The sequence below is a fragment of the Theropithecus gelada genome, chromosome 7a, assembly GCF_003255815.1.
Source record: "Theropithecus gelada isolate Dixy chromosome 7a, Tgel_1.0, whole genome shotgun sequence".
Lineage (NCBI taxonomy): Eukaryota > Metazoa > Chordata > Mammalia > Primates > Cercopithecidae > Theropithecus > Theropithecus gelada.
Genome location: NC_037674.1, coordinates 33,924,062 through 33,946,915, shown reverse-complemented (window position 1 = coordinate 33,946,915; position 22,854 = coordinate 33,924,062). Strand labels below are relative to the sequence as shown.

The 22,854-nt window shown below is 36.9% G+C and overlaps 1 protein-coding gene across 2 annotated transcripts in view; it reads left to right on the top strand.

Annotated features, from left to right (window-relative positions):
- The window catches only part of ADAM10 (ADAM metallopeptidase domain 10), a 155,795-nt gene that overhangs the window by 115,855 nt on the left and 17,086 nt on the right, over nucleotides 1-22,854 (top strand). For both annotated transcript variants that reach the window (XM_025389931.1, XM_025389930.1), the window contains 3 exons: nucleotides 1,946-2,109; nucleotides 7,715-7,898; nucleotides 13,937-14,087. In XM_025389931.1, coding sequence (XP_025245716.1) covers nucleotides 1,946-2,109; nucleotides 7,715-7,898; nucleotides 13,937-14,087 — 499 coding nt within the window. The remainder of the gene's footprint in view (nucleotides 1-1,945; nucleotides 2,110-7,714; nucleotides 7,899-13,936; nucleotides 14,088-22,854) is intronic.

Here is a 22,854-nt window from a genome sequence, read left to right as displayed (position 1 = left end):
GGTTTCCAGAAATAATGATGTGCTCCTCAGAACTCAGCTCCAAAAGTAGAACTAGCTTAGGAAAATATAGTAAATACTGACAAATTATTTGGTATTTTCTCTCTACTCAGTTGTCAATGTAGAAAAGGTAGTAAATTTTGAATATCATAAAGGTTCTCAACCCCTTACTGGGTTAAATTTGCATATGACTCAGTCTTTTAGTTTACTTTTCTTTGAAACACAGTTTTCATTTCAGCTTTCTGAATTATATAGTAACAGTAATTCAAATTTGTGTTTTGTTGCCATATAGTTTTCTTATATTTAAAGGGAGCAAGGCAACAGTCATAGTATAATACCGTTCTTGCAGACCTATTTTGAATTGCGTTCTATTACATGCTTTATTAGTGATTCTAAATATTAGACTTGTTTTTGAAGCGGGGCAGAATGGGAAGGGGAGGAGAAGCAATATTAGACTTTTTTTTTTTTTAAAACAGTTTAGTAACTTTGTTATAACTTGTATATAGAAAGCTAATTTGAGCAGTTATCTTAATACCCTTATCCATTTGATTGTATTTCGTTTAAAAATCAAATAGGGAAAAAACTTTTAAGTATAAATATAAACTAAATAACTTCTCACTGAAAATCTTAATAATAAAGTTAATTAAAAGAAAATATAATCTTACCAATGTAATGTCTATATAAAGGCATGAATTGACCAAACATTTTCTGATTTTCCTATTATTATTTTTCCAATTTCTCATAATTGATTTTAGCTGTGAGAGCACTGTCATTTTGCTATTAAATTCTAAAGTCACTGTTAATGAACAGATGAAGTACAAAATGATAAAAATATTTAAGTGGAAATATGGCTTTTCTTTTAAATTTTTATAGTGCCCTAAAGACATATTGGAACAATCATAATTCAGTTTTTAAATTTATTTTGAAAATTTCAAGCCTGCGGAAAGGTTGCAAGAATAGTACGGTGAAATTCTTCATCTTTTTTTTTTTTTTTTTTTTTTTAAATAAAAGACAGAGTCCCACTGTGTCACCCAGGCTGGAGTGCCATGGCACAATCTCAGCTCACTGCAACTTCCACCTCCCAGGTTCAGGCAGTTCTCCTGCCCGAGTAGCTGGGATTACAGGTGTGCAACACCACACGCAGCTAATTTTTGTATTTTTAGTAGAGATAGGGTTTCACCATGTTGGCCAGGCTGCTCTCAAAGTTCTGACCTCAAGTGATCCACCTGCCTCAGCCTCCCGAAGTGCTGGGATTACAGGCATGAGCCACCGCGCTGAGCAATGGTGAATTGTTGATAGATTGATCAATCATTAACCTTTTGCCGCATTTGCTTTCTATCTCTTCCTTCCTTCCCACCCGTATTCTCTTTTTCCTTCTTTCCTCCACCCCCTCTTTTTTTTTTTTTTTTTTTAACTTTCTTGACATAATTATTTTCTTTTTTTACAAATACGTTGTATGTTGTATCTCAGGACATGTACTCATGTGCCTCACTGCTTTTTGTAGAAGTGACTTTCTCAGAATCTTCTTGAGGATATTTTGTTCAACTTTCATTTAACTTAAAATCATAAGATTTCTTTTTAAAAGATGAGAGGATGTACACTTTGACTCAGTGTAAATATTGATATATTCAAATTGAAAGGAAATGTAAATATTTGTTTTCCTAAATTAATGGAAACAAAATTTGGGGGACATTTTGATTATGAAGAACATTTTGTGAAGATTGTGTACGCAGTCCTGGAAGTTTCTTTATGAGTGTCATTAAAACTTTTATTTGAAGTGACTTCTTAGTCTTGGGCCAAAGAAACTTTCGCATATGTGATACGTTTGAGTACCAGTTCTATTTTAGATTAAAATATAAAATGTTTTCATTTAATATAGCATATATTACCTTTTTAGGGGATAAGGGGAAATAGGTGCTAACTTAACCATTTTTTTGTTCTGGATTAGGAAGCTCTGGAGGAATATGTGAAAAAAGTAAACTCTATTCAGATGGTAAGAAGAAGTCCTTAAACACTGGAATTATTACTGTTCAGAACTATGGGTCTCATGTACCTCCCAAAGTCTCTCACATTACTTTTGCTCATGAAGTTGGACACAACTTTGGATCCCCAGTAAGTATTGTCTAATTATTAGCTTAAAAAATACTTATTAGTCTGAGTTTTGTGTTGAGTGATTTATTTTACATTTACAGTGAAAACAAATGTACTTACAAGTGTTTAGTTTTTATGTCAGAGCACGGTAATGTATTTGACCATACTGAAAGGGAGGAAGATAGAATATTTGTGATTAAAATAAGAAAAGTAAGCATAACAATGCCAGAATTCTCTGAAGGCAAGGAATTTCATCTGGCTTATTCAGACAAAATAATATCTGTATCTCCTGGCCCTAGAACAATGCCTAGTACCTAATGTACTCAAATATCTTTTGAATGAGAATCATTATTCATTGTTTAAAAGTACATTTTGAATATTCAGCAAATTGTGAGAAATTTTGTTTTTTGTTTGTTTCTGTTAAAGCATTTTTAGGGAATGAGATATTTTAAAATCTTTACTGTGGAATGAGATTGATATTTTAAAGTCTTTTATCTACTGTGGAATGAGATTGATATTTTAAAATCTTTTATTATGAGAAAATTCTAATATACTCAAAAGTAGAACAAATAGTGCAACAAAGCCTTACATGGCCATGATTTAGAAAAAGGATCAGCAAATATTTTCTGTAAAGGGCCTGCTAGTAAACATTTTAGGCTTCAGGAGCAGCGTTTGGTTTCTGTTGTACGGTCTTTGTTGCTTTTACAATTTGTTAAATGTGGAAATTAAGCCGTATAAAAACAGGCTGCTGGCTACTTTGTCAACCCCTAATTCAGAGCCAATAATTGTGAAGATTTTGCCATAACTTCTATCTGTATTTCTTTCTTTTTCTTTGCCATTTAAAGGAACTCTGTTTATCCTTACATATTTCAGTATATATTCCTGAAAAAATAGACATTTTCTAATATAACCACAATGTGGTTATTATACCTATCAAAATTAACAACAATCTTTGATATTATCTAATACCCAGTCCATTATATTGATCTTTTAAGTGATCTTAAATATCAGTACAACACAGAAATATTAAATACTGAATGATATTCTCTCTTTGTGATTTTGGTAGAGCTTATTAAAGATAACATTTTGGAAATGTACACTTGAGAACTGTATAGATATTCATTTTACTTTCACCTTATCACTTGCAAAAGTGCAAGTTTTTATGATTTTTAAAAGTAAGTCATCTACTTGTAGCTTAAAATCCCCAAATGCACTTCTCTAATTTTTCCCGTGTTTGTAAAATAGGTGCCATCTCACTAAGTTGCAAGTCTTTCTTCTTCTGCGTCCCAATCAGAAATTGATAGATTATTATTAATGTTCTTGTATAAGGTATTTAAAATGTGCTTAATCTCTGTAACTCTTTACTGCTTTTGTGATCTGTTCTAAAAAGAGTACTTGGAATTTTAGAGATGAGCAGAGAATTATTGTTCATAGTTGATTTGCATTTTCAAGAGCAAGTCATCTTGGTTCCAGGCCTTACCAGGTGAATTTTAGTACCCTTCCAGCTACTTGTCTGGCCTATAGTCCCAGGTCACTCATTTTAATGTGTATATATATCACCTGAGAATCTTAAAACACAGATTCTTTTTTGATTGGTCTTTGATGGGGCCTGAGTTTCTGTATTTCTAACATGCTCCCAGACAATGCTGCTGCTGCTGGTACTCATCTGTGAACTGCACTTGTAGTAGGGAATCTAGACCTTTCTCTTTTCACTTCTTGTCTAGTCTCCTTCCTACCTAACTGCCAGTGAGATGTTTTTATTAAATTAATGTTATATTATTGTTCAATGGAGAAATTGGTTCACATTCTTTGCCTACCACGCTCAATTATACCTCATTCTTTTGCACATGTTGTTAATTCTGCCATCTGTATCCATAGTAGATGGTTGTCTTCATCTGTTTTGTGTTATAAGGGAATATCTGACGGTAGGTAATTTATAAAGAAAAGAGGTTTATTTGGCTCATGATTCTGTAGGCTGTACAAAAAGCATGGTGCTGGCATCTGCTCACCTTCTTGTAAGGGCCTTAGGCTGCTTCCACTTATGATGGAGGTAAACAGGTGCTGGCATGTGCAGAGATCACATGGCGAGAGTGGGAGCGGTGGGAGCGTGGGGTCAGGGAGATAGGCGGTACTAGGCTTTTAACAGCCAGCTCTTGCAGGAACTAAGAGAGTGAGAATGTACTCACGCACCCACCTCCAACCCTTCGGGAAGAGCATTAATCTATTCATGAGGGATCTGCCCCCATGACCCAGGCCTCTCTTGTTAGGCCCTACCAACAACATTGGGATCAAATTTGGGGGGACAGACATCCAAATTATACAATGCTTAATAAATATTTGTTGAGTAACTTAATAGTAAGATCAGCCAGAATCATAAACACCTGAACCCGTCTCCCTTAACATCTTTATCTGAAATCTCTTTCTCTCTCATACATTTGTACTAATGTCAATGTTACTTTTTCTGAGTGGTTCACATTATTTCTTATATTTATTTATCCTATCTGAAATATTTATTGTGCACCTATCATAAACTGCTTTATAAACTTTGTTGTGGAAAGTTTTAATCACAAATGAGACAAAGTTCCTGTCTTCAGGGTGAAAATTCTAATATGTACCTACTTTCACCAGATTCACCTTTGTGTAAATACAGTGCTAATAATACCACTTCTGCTTACAAACTTCTACTACTTTCTAATATTGCTTATACAATTTCCTTATCTTAATGTTTAGGGTGTTTGATGATTTGGGGTTTAAGAATATTTCTAGTGTTATCTCCCCTCATCTGTCAAATTAAGTAATTCACAGACCTTTAAAACTTTCCTCCACTAGGAAGTCAGTTCCTTCCCATGTCTGCCTATTGAAATCTTGATCCATGTTGTTATATGATGAAAATGAATATGGCCCTTTATAAAAATTAAGAAAATATAACCATTGTAGTTTTATTTATAATACCAAAAAGTTTTAAGCAGCCTAGATGGCCCTACAGTATGAAAATACCACGGAATGTTCTGCAGTCATTTAAATATCAAGTTTTGCAGTGCTCATTTTATACTGTTAAGCTGAAAGAAAGGTGTGTATAACTGTACACCTGGAGGGTGGCTGTGGTGACTCACACCTGTAGTCCTAGCACTTTGGGAGTCCGAGGCGGGCAGATTGCTTGAGCCCAGGAGTTCGTGACCAGCCTGGGCAACATGGCGAAACCCCGTCTCTACCAAAAATACATACAAAAACCATTAGCTGGGTGTGGTGGCCTTTACCTGTAGTCCCAGCTACTTGAGAAGCTAAGGTGGGGGAGGATGATTTGAGTCCAGAAGGCCAAGGTTGCAGTGAGCCAGGATCACGCCACTGCACTCCAGCCTGGGGGACAGAGTGAGACTCTTGTCTCAAAAAAAAAAGTTATAACTGTACACATGGTATAGTCCAAACTTTATATTAAAATATGATATAGCTCGATATAAGTCAGATAGGAAATATATCAAAATTTTAATAGTTATCGTGCATGGTAGATTATGATTGAGGTTTTTTAATGCATTTTTTTGTTTTCTTAATTTTCTTTCTTATAGTTAGAAAAATTTTTCTGTTTTCTTGTCAAACAGATTATAGTTTCTTTGTGAAACCTTTCTCTTGATTTGAACTCTCAATACTTGTGCGGGTCCAGTCAAGATGGCCTTTATGTTCTGTTTTATGTTTTGCTTATTCATGTGCTTGTTTTATTCGTTATCTGAGGATGGCAAATAGCTGGCATGCTTGCTTACAATCTGTTCTCCCTTTTATTCCTGTTAATGATGATCTATTACAATATCCCCTGGCCTAGTAAAATAATATTTGACTAGCAATATCTGTAATGGATTTATGCAGCAGCAGTCAGACTAAGAAGATATGTCAAGATTTGCTATCCTTTAAAAATAGAATGTAAGTGCCTTGAAGGCTAGGGATAATACTTTTCTCATCTTTATATTTTTATATTTTAGTGCCTCCTTTTATAGCACTGGACATTCATTAATATTTACGGAATTGAAAAGTGGCAAGATACTCTGTGATGACCTCAAGAGTTATACAGAGTTGGGATTTTTTTCTTTCCTTCCTAAAACTCTAATGCTGAGAATAATTCTAGTGCTATACCTTTTTCAGAAACTGCATTATGTTTTTAGGATGAAAACATAAAGCAAGATAATTTTGGTGAACAGTATAGAGTTGTTAAATGCTGAATGTAGATTCAGGAGAAAGGCAAGAGGTATCAGGAAGAATAAAGGTGATAGTAGAGGACACATTTTTTAATTTAACAGTTGCCTCAGAAGAGGGAATAGAAAATGAAAGTAACTTAGTTGGGCTCTGGAAAAAGCAGAACGCCCTTGAGTAGTCTTTTTCTATCTTGAGAATGGAGTTGTTGGGTATTTAAAACAAGATTTTAATTAAATAGCACTATTACTCTAGTGTCCAGTGTTTTTTGCTCCTTCTGATGTGTTCTAGTTGTTTGAGGGGCATTGTGAGGGTTTTTTGTTTTAGTGCATATCCCCCAGGATGGCAGGGGCTGCTGGGATCTGGTAGTAGTGTTCTGTTGCTTGATCTCATAAGCATTACTTTGAGAAAATTCAGGGAGCTATGCTTTGGTATTTTTCTTTTCTTTCTTTTTTTTTTTTTTGAGACAGAGTCCCGCTCTGTCTCCCAGGCTGGAGTGCAGTGGCGCGATCTCGGCTCACTGCAAGCTCCGCCTCCCGGGTTCATGCCATTCTCCTGCCTCAGTCTCCCAAGTAGCTGGGACTGCAGGCGCCCGCCATCACGCCCGACTAATTTTTTGTATTTTTAGTAGAGATGGGGTTTCACCGTGTTAGCCAGGATGGTCTCAATCTCCTGACCTCGTGATCCACCCGCCTCGGCCTCCCAAAGTGCTGGGATTACACACGTGAGCCACTGCACCCGGCCTATTTTACTCTATGTATCTAACACTTCAATAAAATGTATCAAAACCAAACACCACTTATGTGCATTTATATGTTACATATATACAGAACTCTGTTTCCTGTTTATTCGGCAAAGCACTATTTTGGTTTTATCTCTAGGCTTTTACCATTTTTCATTTAAAAATATGTCATTGTGTTTCTGTTCCTAGTCAGCATTTTTACTTATCTTTCTTATGTACTGGCAATTAAGTTAGCTGTCTTAGATTCCTGTTCTGTGTATATTTAGCCCCATGCCAGTCTCTTGATTCTTTTGTCTTTCCCCACCTCTATCTTCTCTGAACTAGTCATAACATGTAATTTAACATATATGTTAGAGACTATTTAGTAGTTTTAAAGTAGTTTATTTTACTGTTACTGGTTTTAAGAGTAAGTGAGCTTATTTTTAATAGACTTTTATGACTGTCTGTCCTCAATTCTAGTCACTGCTTACAAAGTTATAAATTGTTGTGGCTAGACCTCCACTGATTTTCCTTCTTTTCTAAGACAGTGACCCCTAAAAGAGCAAATTCTTTTCCTACTCAAGGTGTAAAACAATTGTAAGATTCTTTTTAAAGGAGAGTCCACAAGCTTCCATTGTTTTCCTGATGAGAACATTACATTTAATCAGTTGACCTGAAAACCTTATTTTACTTCCTGTTTATGTAACTTTATATTCTTTTTGACAGCATGATTCTGGAACAGAGTGCACACCAGGAGAATCTAAGAATTTGGGGCAAAAAGAAAATGGCAATTACATCATGTATGCAAGAGCAACATCTGGGGACAAACTTAACAACAATAAATTCTCACTCTGTAGTATTAGAAATATAAGCCAGGTTCTTGAGAAGAAGAGAAACAACTGTTTTGTTGGTATGTATATTTTCCTAACATTTTGTTACGAACATTTTCAAACATTCAGACAACTTGAAATAATTCTACAGTGATTACTGACATACCCACCGCCTGCATTTTACTATTGCTAACACTTTGCTGTATTTCCTTTGTCTCATTATTTCTTAATCTTGCCATGTCTCAATTCATGATTTATTGCAATTTAAAGTAAGTTGCAGCCATCAGTATGCTTCACACTTAAAAACATTTTAGTCTACAAATCATTAACTAGAGTTCAATAGTGTTTATGGTTCTTTTTCTGTTTTCTACGTAAGTGAAATGCACAAATTTTAAGTTCATCATTTGATGAATTTTGACAGAGGCATTTACCTGTGTAAACTACCTATCAAGATACAGGACGTTTCTGTCACCCCAGAACTTTCTTTTATCACCCTTCCCAATCAAGCTCTGTCCCAACACACCCTCAGAGGCAACCGCTATCTGATTTATTTCACTATACATTGGCTTTGTCTTCATATAAGTGGAATTACACAGTTTGTACCCTTTTGTGGAAGGCTGTTTAACTCAGCATACAGCTCTGAGATTCGTCATTAGTATTTTACTCCTTTTTATTGCTGAGTAGTATTACATTGTATGAGTATGTCCTAGTTTGTACATTTACTCTCCTATAATGAATACCTTGGATTTAGGATAATGTGAATAAAGTTACTACGAGAGTATTTCTTATTTTAGCAAAATATATATAACATAAAATTTGCCATTTTAAACTGATTTTAAATGTAAAGTACTGTGACATTAATTATATGTACAGTGTTGAATGTGAATGTAATCAATTACATTCACTATTCATTTGCAAACTTTTTCATCATCCCAAACAGAAATTCTATAACCATTAAGCAGTAATGCTCTCTCTTCCCCTCAGCCCCTGGTAATCTCTAATCCACTTTCTGTCTTTATGAATTAGCCTATTTTGGGTATGTAAGTGAGGACATACAATATTTGTTCTTTTGTGCCTGTCTTATTTCACTTAACATAATATTTTCAAGGTTTATCTGTGTTGTAGCATGTATCAGAGTTCCGTTCCTTTTTATGGCTGAATAATATTCCATTGTATGTATAGACCAGATTTTGTTCTTCCAATAATCTGTTATGTCTTTCTTGTGGCATTGAACATACTCTAAATATTTACTTTGTATTAGGGTTTTTTTTGTGTGTGTCCTTGTCCTATTTCACGTAGGTTTCTTTAGGGGAAACACTGAGGCCTATTCATCTTTGTACATTAAGAGCACTTAAAGAGGGGTTAAACATGTGACAGCAAAGGAGAAAGAATTAAGGAAGATTTCCAGATAAACATGGGATTTTGTTTTTAATTGCAATTTTATTGAGACGATTATAGATTCACATACAGTTCATAAGAAGTAATATATTCTCTGTACCCTTCACTCAGTCACTCAGTTCCCTCCAATGGTAATGCCTTGCAAGACTGTAGTACAATATCATGACCAGGATGTTGATATTCAGAAAATCCATAGATCTTATTCCAATTTCCCTAGTTATTTTGTTCTCATTTCTCTTCGTGTATATTTAGTTCTATACAATTTTATTACATGTATAGATTTATGTATCCACCGTCCCAGTCAAGAGTCAGAACAGTTCTGTCATTATAAGGATCCCTCATTGTTTTATAACCATGCTTACCTCCCTTCTGTTGTTCCTTCCTCCGCCTACTATCCTGTTCTCCATATGTAAAATTGTGTCACTTCAAAAAAAAGTTATATAAATAAAATCAGATAGTATACAACCTTTTGGAATTGCCTTTTTTCACTCAGCATAATTCCCTGGGGATTCATCTAAATTGTTGCTTTATCAATAGTTCATTCTGTTTTATTTCAGAGTAGTATTCCATGGTATGTATGTACTGTAGTTTGTTTAACCATCCATTTGAAAGATATCTGGGCTGCTTCCAGTGTTTGGCTATTATGAATAAAGCAGCTGTAAACATTCATGTACAGGTTTTTTGTATAAATATAAGTTTTTACTTTGAGATAAATGCTCCCAAATACAGTTATTGGACCATATAGCAATTGCTTGTTTTGCTTTGTACAAAACTGCCAAACTCTTTTCCGGGGTGGCCATACTATTTTATGTTCTCACCAGCACTGCACAGATGTTCCAGTTTCTCTGCATCTTCGCAACCATTTGATGTTTTCACAGTTTTTTATTTTAGCTGTTCTGATGGGTGTGTTGTGTTATCTCATGGTTTTAATTTGCATTTCTCTGGTGGCTAATGATGCTGAACATCTTTTCATGTGCTTATTGGCCATTTATAAATCATCTTTGATGAAATGTCTGTCCACGTTTTTTGGTCATTTCTACTGGGACTTTTTTCTTTTCTTGGGAGTATTGAGAGTTCTTGATACAGTCTAGATACTAGTCCTCTGTCAGATACTGGTTTCCAAATATTTTCTCCCTGTCTGTAGCTTGTCTTTTCACCCTTTTCACAGTTCTTTCTTGAGCAAAAGTTTAAAATTTTGATAAGGTCCCAGTAATCAGTTTTTTATTGTATTGATTGGCCTTATCTTTTAAAGCCTTCTTTTTCTAAGGACAGATTGAAATTCCATTGATGTTATAATTTGTTACTGTTATTATCAGTGGTTGTTTTTCTAATGCTTCTTAATGTACAGGTACATTAAGATTCTTCATTTGTAAACTGGATTTTCACAGTAAACCTTCTGATATAAGTTGACTTTTAAAAATGTACATATTGCTTTGTAGGTATTAACAGGAAAGAAAATTTTTTCTTAAATTATAACAAAATGTGTTCCTATTATAATTTTTGCATTTAAACAGTATTTTTAGGCCAGGCAGGGTGGCTCATGCCTGTAATCCCAGCACTTTGGGAGGCTAAGACAGGCAGATTGCTTGAGGCCAGGAGTTTGAAACCAGCCTGGCCAACATAGCGAAACCCTGTCTCTACAAAAAATAAAAAGATAAGCGAGGTGTGGTGGTGTGTGCCTGTAGTCCCAGCTACTCGGGAGGCTGAGGCACAAGAATTGCTTGAACCCAGGAGTTGGAGGTTGCAGTGAGCTAAGATTGTGCCACTGCACTTTAGCCTGGGCAACAGTGCGAGACTCTATCTCAAACAAACAAATAGTACCTTCACTGTTGTTTAAACTGTTAGCAAATAACTAACTTGAAGTACTAATTTTATATGAAATAAAAATTAATGTGTAGTAAATAATGTGTCTAACAGTTTCTGACTTCATTATTTTTCTTCTAAATTATGTGTCATGTGAATTATGAAATTATTACTAGACTTATAAAAATCATTATTTACCTAGTATATGTGTGCAGATGCATGCTTCTAGTTTTTTTTGTTTTTGTTTTGCTTTTTTTTTTGAGACAGAGTCTCACCCTGTCACCAGGCTGGAGTGCAGTGGCACGATCTCGGCTCACTGCAACCTCCACCTCCCAGATTCAAGCAATTCTCCTGCCTCAGCCTCCCGAGTAGCTGGAACTACAGGCGCGCACCACCACGCCCAGCTGATTTTTTTGTATTTTTAATAGAGACAGGATTTCACCATGTTGGCCAGGATGGTCTCGATCTCTTGACCTTGTGATCCGCCTGCCTCGGCCTCCCAAAGTGCTGCCATTATAGATGTGAGCCACCTCACCTGGCCTTTTTTTTTTTTTTTTTTTTTTATTTCACTTTAAGTTCCAGGATACAAGTGCAGAATATGTAGGTTTGTTACATGGGTATATGTGTGCTATGGTGGTTTACTGCACCTATCAACCTGTCGTCTAGGTTTTAAGCCCTACATGCATTAGCTGTTTGTCCTAATGCGCTCCCTCCCCTTACCCCCTACCCCGGACTGGCCTTGGTATGTGGTAGTCCCCTCCCTGTGTCCATATGTTCTCATTGTTCAACTCCCACTTATGAGTGAGAACATGTAGTGTTTGGTTTTCTGTTCCTGTGTTAGTTTGCTGAGGATAATGGCTTCCAGCTTCATCCATGTCACTGCAAAGGACATGATCTCATTCCTTTTTATGGCTGTGTAGTATTCCATGGTGTATATGTATCACATTTTCTTTATCCAGTGTATCATTGATGGGCATTTGGGTTGGTTCCATGTGTTTGCTATTATAAATAGTGCATGCTTCTAGTTTTTGAGAACAAAAGAGATGGCTTAAAGTGAAACAGAGGTGAAGCTTTAATAACCTCCAAGATTTTTAAAAATAGTCGATGTGGTTAAGAATGAACTTTCTGCTTTCACCTAGGCCAGTTTGGCTCTGGAGAGCAGGGGCTTCCACAGCAACATCCCTGGGGGCCCTGAAATCGAGGTTCAGCTCCTCTGTGCCCTTAGGGTCTGGGTTCTCAGTCCTGTTGCCAAGTGGCTTTGTCCCAGCTCCTTTCTTCTGGGCCGGTGTGAGGGCATATGTTCATGCCAAGCTTCTGTTTTATATTGCAGATATAAATAAAGGAAGATAATTTACCATAAAGAAATAATTCTCTGAATATAAAGCCAGTCTTTCTAGAACATTTTTGATTTAGATGGGCCTCATGTGGGGTTGTATGGGTTCCTGTGTTGAGATGTATGTGTTCCCTTCTACTTATTCAATTCTCAACTTAAAGCCTGTACAATGACTGTTTTCCACGTCGATTTGGTGTAGTAGAAAGAAAAGAGCACCAGATTGTAGACCTAGAAAACCCTAGGTTTTTGCCTATACTGGGGTATATGGTCTCTAGCAGGTTACATACTCCTTGGAAGTTAGTTTTATTTCCTACAATATTTAAGGCATTTGATTTTTATCATTCTTTGCAGTTGCCAAAGCTCTTTGATTTTATGATCTTACAAAGAGGAGCATTTCTATTCCAATTTTAAATTCCATTGACAAAAATCAAAGAACTTTAGAAGACTGCTGAAGAAATTTTCTAAAATTATTCACTATGCTTAGATGAGACTGTCTAATCTTAATCAACCAAGATCTGGCTCAATACCATTAAGGTCTGTGAGAATACAGAAGATATAAATAATACATGTTTTTTCCCTTAAGGAGCTTGGTTTAGTTCAGCAGCAAAACTAATGTACATTAAAAAAAAAAAAAAAAAAAAAACCTACTGATTGTATTACAATCAACTAAATAGAATGTGGAACATTTCATAGACAAAATCACCCAACTTCTTTAACAGATCAGTGGTGTAAAAATAAATAAAAATGGGGAAATCTATTATACATTAAAAGAACATAAGAGACCTCTCAGAAAGCAACCATGAGGGGAGGAGATGGGGTTAGGGGAAGCTTGTTTGAAACTTGATTCACAGCAACAAATTGTAAAGAGACAGTTGAGGAAAACTGCACATGAGTTGGCTGTTAGATGTTATTAAGCATGTTATTAATTTTGTTAGATATGATCATGATTATTATGGTTAGGTTTAAATAAGAAAAAAAACTTTATGTCTTAGTGATACATCCTGAAGTATTTACAGGGACAATAATATGTTAGGTGAGGTTGTTTTAAAATACTGCAGAAAAAAATTATGGTAGTAAATGAGATAAGAAGAGCATATTGTTGATAATTGTTAAAGATGAGTGACTGGTACATGGGAGTTCATTGTACATATTCTTTTAGTACTTTTAGGTATGTTTGAAATTTTCTGTTGCAAAAACAGGCTTAATTTTTTTTTTCCTGGTTAGTGAAGCCCTAACTTGATTTGTATTTGCGTGATATAAATAGTACAGTCAATAAAGCTCAATGTAGCATGGCCTAAGTTGCAAGTTACACTTCTAGAAGGGACCCTCTGTCAAATCCCCTCACTGTACAGATTAAGAAACTGAAGGCCCCAAAAGGCAAGTGACTTGCCCAAGATCACATTGCTAGTTAGTAGCAGACCCCCTGTTAGAATTAGGTCTCGTGATTTCCGGATTTCCTAGTTTGTTCTACTTACTCATCAAAGTTTTCCTTTATCCCTTTGTTATGATGATCTAAAGAATTTGTGAATTTTAAATAAAATTAATGTGTGCATGCAATTGTTTACCTTGTCTTGTTTTCCTCAGAATCTGGGCAACCTATTTGTGGAAATGGAATGGTAGAACAAGGTGAAGAATGTGATTGTGGCTATAGTGACCAGTGTAAAGATGAATGCTGCTTCGATGCAAATCAACCAGAGGGAAGAAAATGCAAACTGAAACCTGGGAAACAGTGCAGGTACTTTGCTAATTTCAGTGATGTTAACATTCTTGTACAGTTACCTGAATGCAGTTGCGACAGATTTAAAATTGAGATGCATATGGTTTTGAAACTTTGCTTTTATTTGTTTTCTTTTTCTGAAATAGTGTTGGTTAGTGCTCTGTTATTGGCAGATTGAACTACTTTTCTTTTTCTTTTTCTTTTATTTGAGATAGGGTCTCACTCTGTTGCCAGGCTGGAGTGCAGTGGTGTGATGTCGGCTCACTGCAGCTTCCACCTCCCGGGCTCAATTGATACTCCCACCTCAGCCCCCTGAGTAGCTGAGGCTATAGGCATGTGCTGCCACACCCAGCTAATTTTTGTATTTTTTTGTAGACAGAGTTACGCCATTTGCCCAGGCTTGTTTGGACTACTTTTAATAGTAATTTGTGTAGTGAGTATTAACAAAAGGATATACTAAAAGGACATACTAAAAAGAATCCTAAAAAATACATATTCTTTAGTTACTTATTGTGAAAATGTAACTATCTTCCATATTTTTAAAATCTTTAAACATTTGGTTAATGTGGAATCCATTTACTTTTCTAACTTGGTGAAATATAACTATTTCACTTGTCAAATTTACTTTGGTAGCAGTGTAAGCAATTGTTTGTACAAGACTTTTTTTTTTTTTTTTTTGAGATAGAGTCTCAAAAAAGCCTGTCGCCCAGGCTGGAGTGCAGTGGCATGATTTCAGCTCACTGCAAGCTCTGCCTCCCAGGTTCAAGCGTTTCTCCTGCCTCAGCCTCCTGAGTAGCTGGGACTACAGGTGTGTGCCACCATGCCTGGCTAATTTTTTGTATTTTTAGTAGAGCTGGGGTTTCACTATGTTGGCCAAGTTGGTCTCGGACTCCTGACCTTCAAGTGATCTGCCCGCCCTCGCCTCCCGAAGTGCTGGGATTAAAGGTGTGAGCCACTTCACCTGGCTACTTCAGTGTGTTTTAAACGGCTGGTCTGTATATCCTAGTTTGATTTTAGCATGAAAATGTGAGAGACAAAATTAACTAATGTGTGATGTAACTGAAAAAATACTGATAAATTGCCTAATATTAAATCCATTTTCCATTGTAGCCTTTTACTAAAGGTAAATATTGCAAGAATGTGGAATGTAGTACGCTTTGACTATTAAAAAAAAAAAAAGACACTTAAACACTTTTCTTGACTGTTTGGTTCAGTAACTTCCTATTCCTTTTTTTTTTTTTTTTGAGACAGAGTCTCGCTCTGTCGCCCAGGCTGGAGTGCAGTGGTGCGATCTCTGCTTACTGCAAGCTCCGCCTCCCGGGTTCACGCCATTCTCCTGCCTTAGCCTCCCGAGTAGCTGGGACTACAGGCGCCCTCCACCACGCCCAGCTAATTTTTTGTGTTTTTTAGTAGAGATGGGGTTTCACTGTGTTAACCAGGATGGTCTTGATCTCCTGACCTCGGGATCCGCCTGCCTCAGCCTCCCAAAGTGCTGGGATTACAGGCGTAAGTCACTGTGCCCAGCCCCTATTCCATTTTTAATTGATAAATAATAATTCTACATATTTACGAGGTACATGTGATATTTTGATACATGCGATATTTTGATACATGCATACAATATGTAATGATCAAATCAAGGTAATTAGGATATTTATCTCAGATATTTATCATTTCTTTGTCTTGGAAACATTTCAAATCTTCTACTTTGAAATTTACAATTAGTTATTGTTAATTGTAGTAACTTTACTGTGCGATCAAACACTAGAGCTCATTCCTTCTGTGTGTGTGTGACCATTAACCAAGCTCTCTTTATCCACCTCCCCACTACCCTTCTCATCCTGTTGTAACCACTGTTCAACTCTCTACCTCTATGAGATCAGCTTACTTTGCTCTCACATATGAGTAACAACATGTGCTATTTGTCTTTCTAGGTCTGGCTTATTTTATTTAACATGATGACTTCTATTTCCGTTCATGTTACTGCACATGACAGTATTTTGCTCTTTTTTGTGATCAAGTATATACCACCTTTTCTTTATCCATTTGTTTCTTGGTGGACACTTAGACTCATTCTGTATCTTGGCTATTATGCATAGTGATACAAGGGGCTGTTGGTATCCCTTTTGTATACTGACTTCCTTTTCTTTGGATGTATACCCAGCCGGATCATATAGTAGATCTATTTTTAGTTTTTAGAGGAACTTCTATACCAGTTTACACAGTGGCTATACTAATTTATATTCCCACTGGCAGTAAACTAATGGTTCCTGATCTCCACATCCTTACCAGCATCTTTGTTTGTTTATTTTTGATCATTTTGATAATGGTCATTTTAACTGAGTGTATCTCACCATGGCTTTGATTTGTGTTTCCCTGATGGTTAGTGATATTGAACATTTTTTCGTGTATTTGTTAGTAATTTATATGTCTTCTTTTGAGAAATGTTTATTTAGATCATTTGTCTACTTTTTAATGAGATTATTTATTTTTTTGCTGTTGAGTTGTTTGAGTTCCTTGTACATTCTATCAGTCCCTAGTCAGATGAATAATTTGAAAATGTTTTCTCCCATTCAGCAGATTGTCTCTTCACTCTGTTGATTGTTTCCTTTTCTGTACAGAAGCTTTTTAGTGTGTGTAACCCTATTTGCCTGTTTTTGCTTTTGTTGTCTGTGCTATTGAGGTCTTACTCAAAAATCTTGGCTCAGATCAATGTCCTTATGTGCTTCCCCAGTGTTTTCTTTTAGTAGTTTCATAGTTTCGGGCCTTAAATTTACATCACATTTTGATTTGGTTTTGGTATGTGGTGAGACATAGGAGTCTAATATCATTTTTCTGCATATATATATGTATATATATACAGTTTTCCCATCACCACTTACTGAAGAGACTGTCCTTTCCCTACTGAATGTTCAAAAATCACCTTTGTCAAAAATCAATTGACTGTAAATATATAGATTTTTTTCTGAGTTCTCTGTTCTGTTTCATTGGTTGATGTGTCTGTTTTTATGTCAGTATCATGCTGTTTTAGTTGCTATAGCTTTGTAGTATATTTTGAAATTAGGTGGTGTGATGCCTCCAGCTTCGTTCTTTTGGCTATTGGAGTCTTCTGTGGTTTCATATGACTTTTAGGATTGTTTTCTCTTTATCTGTGAAGAATGTCATTGGTATTTGGATAGGGGTTACATTGAATCTGTAGATTGCTTTTGGTAGTATGGCCATTTTCACAGTATTAATTCTTCCAGTCCATGAACGTGAAATGTGTTTTTTTTTTTTTTTTCACTTGTTCAATTTCTTTCATTAGTGTTTTATAGTTTTCCTTGTAGAAATTTAATAAACTCACCTCCTTCTGTTTATTAAACTCACTCTTTTTTTGCAGCTATTATAAATGAGATTGATTTCTTTTTCTGCTATTTTCTTGTATATAGAAACACAACTGATTTTTTAATGTTAATTTTGTATCCTGCAACTGTTCTGAATTCATTTATCAATTCTAAGAGTTTTCAGTGGAGCTTTAAGGGTTGTCTATATATGTAAGATTATGCTGTCTACAAACAGGAACAGTTTGGCTTCCTTCTTTCCAATTTGGATATCCTTTATTTTTTTCTCTTGCCTAATTGCTCTGGCTCAGAACTTCCATTACTATATTGATAAGAGTGGCGAGAGTGAACATTCTTTTCTTGTTCTAGTTCTTTTTTTTTCTTTTTTCTTTTACCTGGTGATCAGGAAGTATTGTTGGGAGACTTTTTTTTTTTTTTTACTGATTCAATCTTGTTACTTGTGATTGGTCTGTCCAGGTTTTCTATTCTTATTTCAATCTTGGTAGGTTGTATGTGTCCAGGAATTTATTAATTTTCATTCGGTTTTCCCATTTATTGGCATATAGTTTATTGTAATGGTCTCTAATGATTCTTTGTATTCACGTGGTATCAGTTATAATGTCTCCTTTTTTGTTTCTGATTTTATTTGGATTTTTTTTCCTTGTCTGGTTAATGGATTGTTGATTTTATCTTTCTAAGAAACCAACTGTTCGTTTTGTTGATTTTTTTTTTTTTTTTTTGAGACGGAGTCTCGCTTTGTTCCACAGACTGGAGTGCAGTGGCGCAATATTGGCCCACTGCAAGCTCTGCCTCCCAGATTCACGCCATTCTCCTGCCTCAGCCTCCTGAGTAGCTGGGACTCCAGGTGCCCACCACCACTCCTGGCTAATTTTTTTTGTATTTTTTAGTAGAGACAGGGTTTCACCGTGTTACCCAGGATGGTCTCGATCTCCTGACTTTGTGATCCATCCACCTCGGCCTCCCAAAGTGCTGGGATTATAGGCATGAGCCACCGCGCCCAGCCTGATTCTTTGGATTTTTTTTAGTCTCAATTTTGTTTATTTCTGCTCTGATCTTTATTATTTCTTTTCTTCTAATTTGTGGTTTGGTTTGTTCTTGCTTTACTGATTCCTTGAGGTGCATTATTAGGTTGTTTATCTTTCTACTTTTTCTATGTAGACATTTATTGCTATAAACTTCCCTCTTAATATTGCTTTAGCTGTATCCCATAGTATTTGGTATGTTGTGTTTCTCTATTTTTAGTTGTTTCAGAGAGCTTTTAAACTTCATTTTTAATTTCTTCAGCGACTCATTGGTTGTTCAGAAGCAAGTTGTTTAATTATGTGTTTGTACAGTTTCTAAAGTTCCCCTTGTGATTGATTTCTAGTTTTATTCCATTGTGTTCAGAAAAGATACTTGATATGATTTCTGTTTTTAAACATCTGTTGATAATGGTTTTATAGCCTAATAGGTGGTCTGTCCTGGAGAATGTTTCATGTGCTAATGAAAAGAATGTATATTCTGCCATAGCTGTTGGATGAGTGTTCTATAAATGTCTGTTAGATCTATTTGGTCTAAAGTGTAGTTCCAATCCAGTGTTTGTTTCTTGATTTTCTGTCTAGATCATCTGTCCAGTGCTGAGAATGGACTGTTGAAGTCTCCAATCATTGCTTTATTGCAGTTGATCTCTCTCTTTAGATCTAATGGTATTTGCTTTATGTATCTGGGTGCTTTGGTGTTAGGTGCATATAGATTTAGAATTGTTATGTCCCCTTGTTGAATGGAACATTTTATCACTATATAATGACCTTTTTTGTCTCTTTTCACAGTTTTTTTTGGAGACAGGGTCTTGCTCAGTCACCCAGGCTTGAGTGCAGTGGCATGATCTCAGCTCACTGCAACCTACACCTCCCAGGTTCAAGTGATTCTCCTGCCTCAGCCTCCCAAGTAGCTGGGACTACAGGCATGCATCACCATGCCCAACTAATTTTTATATTTTTAATATAGATGGGGTCTCGCCATGTTGGCCAGGCTGGTCTTGAACTCCTGACCTCAGGTGATCTACCCGCCTCAGCCTCCCAAAGTGCTGGGATTACAGGCGTGAGCCACCGCACCTGGCCCTCTTTTCACAGTTTTTGACTTAAAATCTGATTTATCTGATACAGGTATAGCTACTCTTGCTTACTTTATTTCTGTTTGAGTGAAATATCTTTTTCCATTCCTTTACTTTTAGTCTATATTATGTCTTTACAAGTAAAATGATTTTCTTGTTAGCAGCCTATAGTTGGGTGTGTCATGTGTTTGGGAGGCCGAGCTGGGAGTTTTGCTTGAGCAGGAGTAGGCAACATAGTGAGAACCCATTTCTACAAATGAATACATAAATCATTTAAAAGCTACAGAGGGGGAAGAGATTACAGTAGACCCATTCAGCCAGGTTGTGTCTTTTAAGTAGGGGGATTTAATTGGTGTATATTCATGATTGATATCAATAGGTGAGGACTTCTTCTTGTCATTTTGATAATTTTTTTTTTTTTTTGAGATGGAGTCTTGCTTTGTAGCCCAGGCTCGAGTGCAGTGGCACAATCTCGGCTCACTGCAAGCTCCACCTCCCAGGTTCTCCTGCCTCAGCCTCCCAAGTAGCTGGGACTACAAGTGCCCGCCACCATGCCCAGCTAATGTTTTTTATTTTTAGTAGAGATGGGGTTTCACCGTGTTAGCCAGGATGGTCTCGATCTCCTGACCTCATGATCTGCCTGCCTCAGCCTCCCAAAGTGCTGGGATTATAGGCATGAGCCACTGCGCAAGGCTTTTCTTTTCTTTTTTTTTTTTTTGCATATTCATTCTTCCTTTTTTTCTCTCATTCAGCATTGTGGTTTGGTAGTTTTCTGTAGTAGTAACATTTGACTCTTCTTTTTCTCATTTGTGTATCACAGTGGCCTGCACTGTACAGCTTTGTAGTAATGGCGGCAGTGGTGGTGTAGGTTGTTAGCATTATAATTCTGTGTGTTTTCATAATGGTGATTATTGGTTTCTTTTGCTTCCAGGTGCAGGACTCCCTTGAGTATTTCTTGTAGGGTCAGTCTAGTGGTGATTAATTTCCTATTTTTGCTTGTGTGGGAAAGACTTTATTTGTCCCTCATTTCTGAAGGATAGTTTTGCTGGGTATAGACTCTTGGCTGCTAATTTGTAAACTATCCTTCAGAAACGAGGGACAAATAAAGTCTTATAGATTCTTGGCTGCCAAATTTTTTTTTCTTTCAGTGCTTTGAACATATCCCATTCTCTCCATGCTGGTGAAATTTCTGCTGAGAAATCTGCTGCTAGTCTAATAGATACTCCCTTATATGTGACTTGATACTTTTCTCTTGCTGTTTTTTTAGAATTCTCTTTGTCCTTGACTTTTTACAGTTTGACTATAAATCCTCAAGGCAGACCTACGTTTTCAGCTATTATTTTAATAAATAGGTTTTCTTTTTTTCTTTCTTTTTTTTGAGACAGTCTCACTTCATTACCCAGGCTGGAGTGCAGTGGTACAGTTTCAGCTCACTGCAACCTCTGCCTTCCAAGTGCAAGCGATTTTTGTGCCTCAACCTCCTGAGTAGCTGGAATTGCAGGTGCGCGCCACCCTACCCAGCTAGTTTTTCTCATATTTTTAGTAGAGACGGGGTTTCAAGCTCCTGACCTCAAGTGATCCACCCGTTTTGGCCTCCCAAAGTCTTGGGATTACAGGCATGAGCCAGCACACCCAGCCAAAACATAGGTTTTCTGTGCCTATTTTAATCTCTTCTCCTTCTGTAGCTTTTAAATGATTGATTGATTGATTGCAGAGATGGGATCTCACTACATTGCCTGGGTTGGTCTTTAACTCCTGGGGTAAAGTGATCCTGCCACCTCAGCCTCCCAAAGTTCTGGCATTACAGGCATGAGTTACTGCACCCAACCTTCTGCAGCTCTTATAATATGAAAATTTATTCACTTTGTGGTGTCCCATAAGTCTTACAGGCTTTCTTCCTTTTTTTTTCCTTCCCCTAAATGAGTAATTTCAAATATTCTATCTTGAAGTTCAGAGATTTTCTTTTGCTTGATCAAGTCTGCTGTTGAAGCTCTCTATTATGTATTTTTATTTTATTCATTGAATTCTTAAGCTGCAGAAGTTTTGTTTCTACTTAATAATATCTATTACTTTTTTGAATTTCTCATTCATATTGTTTTCCTAATTTCGTTGAATTTTTTATCTATATTTTCTTGTGTCTTTTCCCTCAAATTATCATTTTGAATTCCTTTTTAGGCAATTTATTGATTTCCTTTTCATTCGGACCTGTTGCTAGAGAGTTAATTATGTTCCTTTGGTGGTGTCATATATATTTGTTTTTTCATGTTTCTCGAATCCCTGTGTTGATGTCTGTGTACCTGTCTGGTGGAACAGTCATCTCATGTAAATTGTCTATAGTGGCTTTTGTGGAGATACACTCTCACCTGTAGCTGGATCTTAGTGTACTGGTAGGGAAGGGTGTGATGATTCTGTTTCCAGGTAGGTGCAATGGTATAGTCTCCATGAAGCTTCTTCAGCTGTATTCAACATCATCAATAACTGTAGGCACCTCAGTGACTTGTGCTGTAGAAGTTTGTGGTAATGGATGCTGGTGGTGTAGGTTGTGAATGTCCTCAGTGGCAACGACTTTTGGGGCCCTCCTATTCTCATTTTTCCCATAATGGTGAGACTTAGCCAAGGGGATCCCTCTTGATGTCAGGTCTGACATGGCCTACAAGCACCTGCTGCGGTGCAGGCTTCCAGTTGCAGATGCGCATAGTAACTATGGGGCTGGAGTTCTAGGCTCAGGATCTCACAAACCTATTATGGTACTTGTGTCTTGCAGCGCGTGTTTACTGTCTGTGGCAAGATTGAATGTAGGTTGCCTATAGCACCAGGATCTATGACTCTGGTTGCTCCCTAGCAGCTTGGGCCTAGCAGGCCAGTCTGTAGCTGTGATTATACACTTTGTGGGCAGGGCATAGCCCTGGTTTGAGTCCAGGAAAGAAGAGATGTTCTGGAGATTTGAGCCCAGAGCCCAGTGCATGGCAGTAATTTCGGAGCCTGAGCGAATAGGACTCAGTGGCGAGTTGGGTCACTGGGGATGGAGGTGTTGGTGAGTCTAGACCCTGCGATGGTGGGGCTTGGTGGTATCCCAGAGTCTGTGAGACCAGGTGCAGCAACAGCAAGTACCTCAGAATGTTCAATCAAGCACAGCTGTCATTTGGGCCCTAGGAGGCAGGGAGCAGCACAGTGATGACTGCTCTGGGGAGAAGGGTGTCTCAGCAGCTCAGACTCTAGGGGGCTAGTCTAGCTCCAGGGAAGCAGGGTGCTAGAGTTGTTCGGCCTGTAGGCATAGTATCCCAGTTCAGCCATTGATATTTCCCTGGGTTGTGAGTTACTGTGTTGGCTTAGCCCTGGAATGCACAGCTCC